Source organism: Triticum dicoccoides, chromosome 1A (genome assembly GCF_002162155.2).
Source record: "Triticum dicoccoides isolate Atlit2015 ecotype Zavitan chromosome 1A, WEW_v2.0, whole genome shotgun sequence".
Taxonomy (NCBI): domain Eukaryota; kingdom Viridiplantae; phylum Streptophyta; class Magnoliopsida; order Poales; family Poaceae; genus Triticum; species Triticum dicoccoides.
The window spans coordinates 252,466,076-252,477,156 of NC_041380.1; the positions used below are offsets into that span (position 1 = coordinate 252,466,076).

Consider the following 11,081-nt stretch of genomic DNA (forward strand, 5'->3'; position numbering starts at 1 on the left):
ATTTAAGTCACCCGGCAGACATGTGGCCAATTGTAAGAGAGGAAGGAGAGAGTTTGCAAGCTGAGCAATTTCCTAAAATGCTCAACTCGAGGTTGTAAATGCAACAACAAAAGTCCACCGTCGGTTGCACGGTAGAAGGTCAGGATAAATTGGGGACGTCCCACTCCCACTGCGTTCCATAGCTACCGCCTGCCTTGCCACTGCCGCTCCACTCCCACTTGCCAATTTCACAGACCAAACCCAGTCTTTAAGCTTCTCTCGGACACACCACGGTCGGCTCACAGTAGGGACCAAGAACCATCGATGGACGACAAGGCGCCGAAGCCCAAAACAAAGGCCGCCGTGGCGGCGGCTGCCGCGCCAGCGCCGGCAAGGACGACGCCGGCACTGAAGAAGCCACCCCTCGCGCCCCCGCCTCAGATGATCCCGCTAAAACCGCCGCCAGCGCACCATTACCGACAGCAGCGCGGCGGCGGGGCGCCGCGGAAGCGGCATCGCAGCGGCAGCGGGTGCTCCGGTCGCCGCGTGTGCTGCCTCGCAACCGGGTTCCTCCTGCTCGCGCTCTGCCTCGCGGTCGCCGCGGCCTGCCTGGCGTACCTCTGCTACCACCCGCGGCCGCCGTCGTTCCACCTCCAGCCGGTCTCGACGACGCGGTTCCGCGTCGGCAACTCCTCCGCGGTGTCGGCCGTGGACGTCACGGCGGCCGTGAAGGTGGTGTCCTGGAACCCCAACGACAAGATCGCCTTCGAGTACGGCGACGGCGAGGGCCGCGTCTATCTAGCCGACAGTGACGGCGACATCACGCTGGGGTGGGCGCCCGTGGGAGGCTTCGAGCACGGCGCCCGGAGGGTGGCGGTCGTCGGGTTCGTGGCGGCCGCGAAGGGGGTGGTGGTCGACGAGGCGGTGGCGGCGCGCGTGCGCGACGGGTACCGGCGGCGGCGGCTCGCGTTCAAGGTGGTCGTGGACACCCACATGGGCGTCCGGGTCGGGGCCGTGCGCACCGGCATGGTGCCCGTGAGGCTGTCCTGCGACGACGGCGTCATGGCGCCGCGCGGCGTCTCCGCCGGGAGCCCAATGAGCAGGTGCCAGGTGTACCTCCTCAGAATGACATGGTAAGCTGATCGTTCTTCTATTTCATATCTCTGTTACGTTGCTGGCTTGCGCTTGCACAAACCTTTCTCAAAATTTGCATGAATGAATATGACTTTGATAGGCATATCAGAAGGGAAACATGAACTAGTAAAAGAGTGATTACTACTCCCTCCGATGTGAAATACGTTTTGTGGTTTCAGTTCAAATTTTAGTGATAGCATTTGTTTGACGATTCATGTGCGATGAGGCTTAAAGGTGCAAATCCGTAAAGAGAAACCTCGGTGATACGCATGGTATCACTCTCAGAACTCATACTTCAAGTGATGAAGCGTATTTGCGACTTAGAAATTCCACGGTGTTCATTTCCTGCAAAAGCCATTATAAACAATTCTGCTTAATTACGAAATGGAACCTAACATGCCAATCAATTTGGCATGTTGATTGGAGCAAAACTGATCCATCCACCCATCCAGAAAGCATCGACCATCGATCTATCATCGATTCCAAGCACAAGGAAAGATTCCACAAGTCAAGGGGAATTCGGACAGAAGCCAAAGATTAGCGCATATATTCGTACGACCACGACATGTCATTGTCGTCTAGGGGCGCCTACAGGCTACAGATTTAGTACTCGTACGTAAAAGTGATGCGAAGCAAGACACATATTTTGTGGCCTACAAGATGCCCCAAGCAGGGCAGGCTACTGCACTAGTAGTGGATACAGAAGGGAGACGGGGCATCTGCCTTGCTTGATGACCGACGACTATGAGAAGCAAAAGCTAACCCAGGATTCGCTCTGTCCCTCCCCAGCTTAGCTTGTGCGTCGGCTTAATTACATTGCACGCATCGCCGTACACACGAACAGAAAATTGTTCTTTACTTCCGCTCATGGTACGACAGTTAGCATTTCAAATGAATCCACACTTGAATGTTAGCTGCTGGCCACACGGTGCTGCTGCTGCAACCAACTCCTGCAAGTTGACACCCCACCTGGACCATCAGGTAGCTCCCATGAATACCAAGATACTCCGTAATATATGTATTTATTTATTTTGCAAAATGTACAACGTATGGTATGGAGGACGAATGGGGAAACTCTTTGGAGACATTGGATCCTATAGATGAGAGCAACATGATTGGTGGCATCCGTATTGGTACAGCTACAACTGTACTGGTAAGGACCATGTGTCCAAAACACACACTCATAGCACCAACCTTTGGCTTACAACTTGTGTTATACCTACTTCATCTCAACCACTGACCATTTTTTCGTCTCAAATAAAAAAAAGTTATTCACCATTTCATCGGGTGGCAAACAAAAGAAGAAAGGCTTATTTCTGAGAGGATAGTGTCGCAAAATCGTGTAAAACCCGGCAAATCATTGAAAACTAGCAGATTGAAATCGAATCAAATCTAATTTCTTCATTGCAGTACCAAACTCATTTTAAAGGCAACGATCATTTATATTTCAGGTTTGGCTTGAACTGAAGGCACATCCAGCGAAGGATATTTGCTGCTAGCTGCAGAGCCGAGGAAATGTCAGGGGCCCCTAAGCTGTAGATGCTCCAATTATTTCAGTTTTCTGCCGATGATATCATGTAATTGGTTTGGTTGGAACTAATTGTTGGCGTCTTGGAGTACATGGCGATTGATGCTTAAATATAGTCTCAAGGCTCTCAACGGTGAAGCTTTCAGGAGTTCAGCAAACAAGCATGTAACTGTATATTGCTCCCAGTTCTTTTGATTGTGTGGTACAGATACGTACGTACAAACATACAAGGAATGAAATGGTCGTGTGGTAAACCATTTGGTGGTCTGTTTTGTTGCTTTGGATCATCTGCTTGGTTACTGAATCAGGTAGAAAGACAACGCCAACTAAAATTTAAATTAGTCTCCTCACTCTACGGACCAATTTTCAAGCCCAGTTTGTGTGCCAAGATCACAAAATAGTAAATACTGTTACTTGCTCATCTACCTTATCTAAGAAGAGCAACTTTCCAAAACATTTCAGTAAATTCAAAAAACAAATCATAATTATGGAATGTTTGCGGTTCATGCAAAATTCATCACGAAATCACATTGGTTGAACGCATGACAAAAAAACAAAATCTATGCTCTGAAAATGGTACTTTCAAACACATTTTGGAGCTTTGATTTTGTTTTTCTTTCACCACTTCCACCAATGTGATTTCGTGATGAATCTTTGCACGCACTTCAAACATTCCTTAAAGTTTGCCACACAAAAATTCGGAATTTTTTGAATTTTTTTGTCTATTTTCTTTGATTTTACTGTTCACACCAGGAGCATTTGAGCTCGAGCTGAGAAAGGTACTTCCGCAAGTTTGACTCCTTTTACAACCTGGATTGGGACGTCCAATTCAATACGCACATTCTCCATGCTCTCTTGACTTTCCTCTCTGATCATTGCCCATTATTACTTATGATGATTGTGGGCCTAGAAGGCCGTGGACTTTCAAATTCGAAAACTTTTGGACCTTCATTCCGGGCTTCACCGAAGTGGATCAAAAAGCATGGGCTGAGCCAACCACTCATGTGGATCCTATCATGTGCTACACCATAAACCCAGAAAGACTGGTACGAGACAAATCGAGTGGAGCATGAGGCTCTTTTCTAAATCAAAGGTGCATCTTCGTGTTGCACTTTTGATAATCTTACACCGCAAGAAGAGCGGCCTCTCTCCACTGGGGAGCAAGATCTTCGTCCCAAGGTCCAGAGGGCGTTATTAGTCTTTTGGTGATCGAGAGGGCTTAAGAAAAACATGCTAGGATGACAAACCTCAAGGAGGGAGACGGCAACACCAAATATTTTCACCGAAAGATCAATGCCCAGAGGACAAAAAGCAATATAATCAAACACAACCATGATTGAGTCACCAAACATGAGCTTAAAGAGGAGATAATCCACAACCATTTCTCCGAGTTGATGGGATGGGGGACTCCAAGATACTTAGAGCTCAATTGGGATGAGCTTGTCAGTGCGCCGCATGAACTCTCGGACTTGAACCGCCAATTTACTAAGGATGAAGTGATAGAGGCCATCAACACTTTGCCTAGTGACAAGGCCCCCAGGCCGGATGGTTTCACCGACCTCTTTTCTAATAAGTGCTAGAGCATCATCAAGCTTGACGTCATGAGTGTAACACCCCAATAATCATACTACAGTAATCTCCCCCTAATGGTTGCCATGTTATCATGATTACTATGCAATTGCCACTTGTCCAAAATTCAAATTCAAATTCAAATTCAAATTGCAAGTAAAATTATTATTTCTTCGAACGGTAAAACTAAAATATTCCCATTATTCTATAAATTTCGCTGATCATTGTCATGTTGAAACCAACTTCATTTGACTCGGGAATAAATTTCTAGGAAATTAATAAGTGGTCCAACATCAACTAAAATGGCCTTTTCAAAATAGACAAATATTTATACATTTCCAATTGACCTCCAACTTTGTGGGCCTCTCCAATATGTTGCCTAATATTTAAGTACCACTTTTCACCTTTAACTAAATTAATTTAGTAGCTAATTAAAATAGAAAACAGGAACAAAAACTAAAATAGAAAAGAAGAAGAAATAAAAGAGTTCCACTATTGTGCACTTAAGGACCAAAAGACCAGTAGCTAGCCCGGCCCACCTCCTATCTCCTTCCTCTGTAGAGGAGGCAAGGCGTGGCACACATCCACGCCGGCCATGCCGTGGATGGCCGACACCTGCACCCCAACTCCGTCATGGGGAGGATAAAAGCAGCGTTGGACACCCATGACCAAACCCTGGCTTCTAATCCCCTCTCCCCCGCTCATTTATCTCACTATTGTAGACACCCGACGCCACCATCGCCACGTCGTCATCGTCCGCCTGGCCATCGCCCACCTTGTCGGTTGTGGCCTTGCCAGGAGCTGCGTGTCCTTCGTCTACATCGACTCCTAGGAGCAGCTCGAGCAAGAGATCACCACAGCGCTGGGATCGACGTCGTCTTCAACCTCCGGTCACCACGACGCCGTCAACGAATTCGTCGTCGTCACTGCACCACCAGCCTCCTCGAGCTCGCCCTGGAACCGTAGTGAGCTCCTCTCCCCGTTCGTCTGTTTTCCCCTTGATTGCGTCACCGTAAACCGCCGCACCCGCGCGCCCTGCCACGCGCTGTAGGATCGAAAGTATGTCTAGAGGGGGTGATTAGACCACTTGACCAAATAAAAATCTAGCCTATTCCCAATTTTAAGTCTTGGCAGATTTTAGCAACTTAGCACTAGTCAAGCAATCAACCTACACATGCAAGCCTAAGAGTATAGCAGCGGAATATAAAACATTGCACATGAAGGTAAGGGGAGGAGTTTTGAGGGAGCAAACGCAATGTAGACACAGAGATTTTTGGCGTGGTTCCGATAGGTGGTGCTATCGTACATCCACGTTGGTGGAGACTTCAACCAACGAAGGTTAATGGTTGCGCGAGTCCACGGAGGGCTCCACCCACGAAGGGTCCACGAAGAAGCAACCTTGTCTATCCCACCATGGCCATCGCCCACGAAGGACTTGCCTCACTAGACTAGATCTTCACGAAGTAGGCGATCTCCTTGCACATACAAACTCCTTGGTTCAACTCCATAATCTTGTCGGAGGCTCCCAAGTGACACCTAACCAATCTAGGAGACACCAATCTCCAAAAGGTAAAACATGGTGTGTTGATGATGAACTCCTTGCTCTTGTGCTTCAAATGATAGTCTCCCCAACACTCAACTCTCTCTAATAGATTTGGATTTAGTGAAAAGATGATTTGAGTGGAAAGCAACTTGGAGAAGGCTAGAGATCAAGATTCATATGGTTGGAATGGAATATCTTGGTCTCAACATAGGAGTAGGTGGTTCTCTCTCAAAAAATATATGTTGGAAGTGTAGGCATGTTTTGATGGCTCTCTCCACGAATGAAGAGTGGGTGGAGGGGTATATATAGCCTCCACACAAAATCTAACCGTTACACACAAATCACCAAACTCGGTGGGACCGAATAATGAAACTCGGTCAAACCAATTTAGTGCAAAATGTGAACGTTAGGTTTTTCAGTGGTACCGACATGTCAACTCGGTGGGACCGATTTCATTAGGGTTAGGACATAACGTAATCTCGGTGAGACCGATTACATAAACTCGATGGGACCGATTTTGTTAATAAGCTAACCAGAGAGTTAGTCAGGTAAACTCGGTGGGACCGATTAGCTCATCTCAGTGAGACCAAAACGTTCCGAAGGGCAAACAGAGAGTTTGCATTGCGAACTCGGTGGGACTGATCGCTCATCTCGGTTGGACCGAAATGTTACGAAGGGAAACAGAGAGTTTGCAATCCCATCTCGATGAGACTGAGATCCCTATCGGTAATACCGAAATGACTAGGGTTTGTGGCAGTGGCAATTTCAAATGAACTTGGTGGCACCGGATAGAAAGTTTTGGTGGGGCCGAGTTTGACTTTTGGTTTGGGACATATGTGGATATGAGAAAGTAGTTGAGGGTTTTTGGAGCATATCACTAGGCATTTTGAGAAAGCAACCCATTAAGCAACACCTCATCCCCTTTTAATAGTATTGGCTTTTTCTATGGACTCAATGTGATCTTGGATCACTAAAAGTAAAATGTAGAGACTTGAGCTTCAGAGCTTGAGCCAATCTTTTGCCCTTAGCATTTTGAGGGGTCCACATTTCTAATCCATGCCATGCCAATCATTGATCTTTCCTGAAATATTTATCTTGAAATAGCATTAGCTCAATGAGCTATATGTTGTTAAGAATTACCAAAACCACCCAGGGATAGTTGCACTTTCAATCTCCTCCTTTTTGGTAATTGATGACAACATATAGATCAAAGCTTCGACAAATGATCATAAGATTGAAATACATCGTCGCTTTGAGAAGTATGTGATAAGCAAAAGCTCCCCCTAAATTTGTGCATTATTTAAAATTTGCTTTTGAATGCAAATACACAATCGATTAGGATAATGGGTTACTCTTGCATGTCACATACATCTTGGTGGAGCGCTCAAAATGATAGAAATTAAAAGCATGCACTCTTCACCAAGCAAAGTGAATGATCATATATGGGATATAAGAGATAATATCATCCAGGAAAGCATTAAAGTAGCATATGATCAAACACATGATCAAACAAGTATCTCACACAGACATAGGGTATCAACCAAGCACACAATCAAGTTCAACAAAAAGCAAGAGAGACAAAGAAGCAAAACACACTCTCTTGAAGCCTATGATCTATACATTTCTCCCCCTTTGGCAACAAGTTACCAAAAAGATTGAAAATACATAGTGCTATGCGTCTTTCAGGCTTGGTCTTCGGGAGGTGGTGTAGAGAGAACTCCAAGGACGAAGGCATCTGTTGATGTAGTTGGAGCTGGTGGAGTGGCTGCTGGAGGTGGTACTAAAGTTGTAGCTGCTGGTGCTGACGATGTAGCTCTAGAATCTGGTACTAGCACTGCAGCAGACCTCTAACCTCGTGGCACACACTGAAAATCATCCGTAGTTACCTTCCCTCTCCTCTCTTCTGCTTCCTCCTGGAGCTGCTCAACAGCTGTCTATATCTCAGTAACCTTGAGGTCAAGATTATAGAATTTTGTCTCAACAATCCTTTCCAAGCTCTCCTCATTCTGAGTCAGGGTGGCCAAGCCCTTCTCAATCCTCAAAGTAGATTGGATCAGATATGCTAGCTGATCTTGCTTGCTCTTCAGGAACACCTGAGATGCTCCCTCTACACTTGGCATCCTCGCAGCTTTCTCTGCCTTTGCTTTAGTTCTCTTCTCTTGTGCTTGTGCTGATGAAGGTTCATCCTCATTCATCACAACTGTGTTTTCTACAAATTCAGGGTACAGAGGTAGATGCTCCTTGTCCAACAAGTAAGTGCCTATGCCCATCTTGGAGTTGATGAGCACCTGAATATGTGGAGCATACCCACATGATCTCTTCTGGTCAGCTGCCGTCCTCTTGATTGTCTCTACAATCAGACTCATGACCTTGAATTTTTAAGGCACATCAAATATTTGCAGCAAGTTGATGGAATGTCCTATAATCATCTTGTGATCTCCCGACTTGGGTAGCAAAGTATGCCTTAAGATGGTGTTGATAGTAGGCAAACCAGACAACAAATAGTGTACAGATCCAAGCTTGTGGGTCTCCAAAGCTTTATCAGGGATCTCTTTGTACATGTTTGCCATAGAGTTGTGGTCTTTCTTCTTCTTGGCATACACATCCAAATCATCATCATGTTCCTCTGGGGCATTGATCAACTTGGCCCATTCTTCAACAGTTGATTGGTACCTCGTACCTTCAGACATCCATACTATCCTTCCATCTGGATAGAAATGAGCAGTGGAGTAAAATTGCATAACTAGCTCATCATTCCATTTGGTCAACTTTTGACCCACAAACTCATCAACTCCACAAGCTTTGAAGCTGTCTTGTACACCTGGGAAGTGATCTTCATTTTCTTTGATGTATTCCCAATCAACCCATCTCATGTCACAAACAATTGGCTTCTTGTCAAGCAGAATAGTATCATAGAAGTCTTGTTGTTCTTTTGTGTGTGAAAGTGCGTTATATCGACTAGAGGGGGGGTGAATAGGCGATTTTTATGAAAGTCTTCAGAACATAGAAGTTTTGAAGACAAACGATAAAATTAAACCTATTACCATGCAGCGGAAGGTAGACTACACTAGGCAAACCATATTCAAGTATTCAATGAAGTGAAAGCACAAAGACTAATAGCAGCTAGGTAGTAAGGATCAGGTAGGAAGATATTGTGAAGTCAAACAGAACACGCAGTCACTCAGTGAAGACAAATGATAGTACAGACATACAATGACTTCACAAGGAGTAACAGTAAGTAAAGGGAAGTGAAGATGAAACCAGTGACTCGTTGAAGACAATGATTTGTTGGACCAGTTCCAGTTGCTGTGACAACTGTACGTCTGGTTGGAGCGGCTAGGTATTTAAACCTTAGGACACACAGTCCCGGACACCCAGTCCTGAACACGCAGCTCAGGACACCCAGTCCTCACCGTATTCTCCTTGAGCTAAGGTCACATAGACCTCGCCCAACCACTCTGGTAAGTCTTCAAGGTAGACTCCCAAACCTTCACAGACTTTGTTCACCGGCAATCCACAATGTCTCTTGGATGCTCAGAACGCGACACCTAACCGGCTGGAGGATGCACAGTCCTCAAGTGTAATAAGTCTTCAGATCACACAGACAAGAAGACTTAAGTGATGCCCAATTCTCTCTGGCTCTGGTGGTTAGGGCTTTATCCTCGCAAGGAATTCTCTCTCAAAGGCTTCGAGGTGGGTTGCTCTCAAATGACAAAAGCCGTACTTTCAATCTGAGCAGCCAACCGTTTATGGTTGTAGGGGGTGGGCTATTTATAGCCACTTGGCAACCCGACCTGATTTGTCTGAAATGACCCTGGGTCACTAAGGAACTGACACGTGTTCCAATAGTCAGATTTCAAACTCACACGGCAACTTTACTTGGGCTACAAGCAAAGCTGACTTGTCCGACTCTGGACAAGATTCGCTCTCATAGTCTTCACTCGAAGACATAGGTTTTTGGTTTAGGCATCACTGCAGTCATTCTGACTGGTTCTCTTGGACCCCACTTAACAGTACGGTGGTTCCTATGACTCAACACAAAAGAAAAAGAACTACGAAAGATCTATGTCTTCGAGCTCCATAGGCTTCTTATATAGTGTCTTCTCTTGTCATAGTCTTCAATGTGAATATCTTCATATACCACCTTTGACTTCAATGTCTTCATACATTTTTAGGGGTCATCTCTGGTAGTAAAACCGAATCAATGAGGGACTTCTACCTGTGTTATCCTACAATTCTCACAAACACATTAGTCCCTCAACTAGGTTTGTCGTCAATACTCCAAAACCAACTAGGGGTGGCACTAGATGCACTTATAATCTCCCCCTTTTTGGTGATTGATGACAAACTAGTTGAAGTTTTCAACGGGGAATATAATCTGTGAAATTGTAAAGGATAAGGAATTGTCTTCATAAGTTGCAGGGGCTCCCCCTGAAGATGTGCATATAAGTTAATTTGCTTTTGGAATGCAAATGCACATGGCAGGTTGTACTTGTGGAGATCCACTTCAACTTATGATGACAATCCACTATGCATGTGAAAGTATATGAAGATAATGACATGCATAATGGAAAATGGACGTCTGCAGAATGAGCTAAGTGCGGAATTTATCGTCGCACATGCGGAATCTATCTTCGCAAAATAAGGTGGCAAATAAGTAGCAGACGACCATCTAGTTTAAGTGTTACAACTCGTAAGAACCAAATGTAGCAAAAACGAGAGTTGTAAGCACGAAGCAAAATATAAAGCACCCGTCCATATGGACCCGCTTGAAGACTATCAATCTCATATGCTTCTCCCCCTTTTGTCAGTAATGACCAAAAAGGTTTGAAGACATAGAGCCTCTACTCGTTCCCATGAGGAGTAGGTGAAGTAGCAGGGTTGTTGGTGTTCTTTGGCGATGCAGAAGAGCTTGGAGGTGCTGAAGGAGGTGGCGGTGAAGTAGCATCGTCTTCTTCCTCAATAATTCTGGCAGTCACTATGGCAACAGAGGAAGAGAACTCAGAGTCTTCAAGGGATGGAGTTCCTAGCAGCACAGCCCGTCGAGGAGGTGTGGAGTCAAACTTGAATCTCTCGGTGAAGCCATCCTCTTGAAGATCAACTTCAGAACACATCATCGTGAGCCCTTTCCATGTGCGGCGACAGGTTTCATGGGCAACAAAAGCATTTTTGGTGGCAAGATTTCGAGTGCGATTAACATCCACCAAGAGGCTTTTCATCTGACGCTTCAGCCAGTCATGATGCCTATCCTGTTTCTGATCTAGAGCCACAAGAAGCTCTTGGTCGTTGAGAACACGAGTGCGCTTCTTGGGTCTTGGAGCGGTGGCA

The 11,081-nt window shown here is 45.6% G+C and overlaps 1 protein-coding gene across 1 annotated transcript; it reads left to right on the forward strand.

Moving 5' to 3' along the window:
- The first annotated feature begins 177 nt into the window (after window positions 1–177).
- On the forward strand, window positions 178–2,920 carry LOC119267717. The gene is made up of 2 exons (XM_037549152.1): window positions 178–1,112; window positions 2,565–2,920. Exons 1-2 carry the CDS (start codon window positions 304–306, stop codon window positions 2,578–2,580), a joined length of 825 nt encoding a protein of 274 aa, XP_037405049.1. The 5' UTR covers window positions 178–303; the 3' UTR covers window positions 2,581–2,920.
- Window positions 2,921–11,081: the final 8,161 nt, after the last annotated feature.

What these genes read in the sequence shown, in the direction of transcription:
- LOC119267717 (XM_037549152.1), top strand. Translation starts at nt 304, where the DNA reads ATGGACGACAAGGCGCCGAAGCCCAAAACAAAGGCCGCCGTGGCGGCG.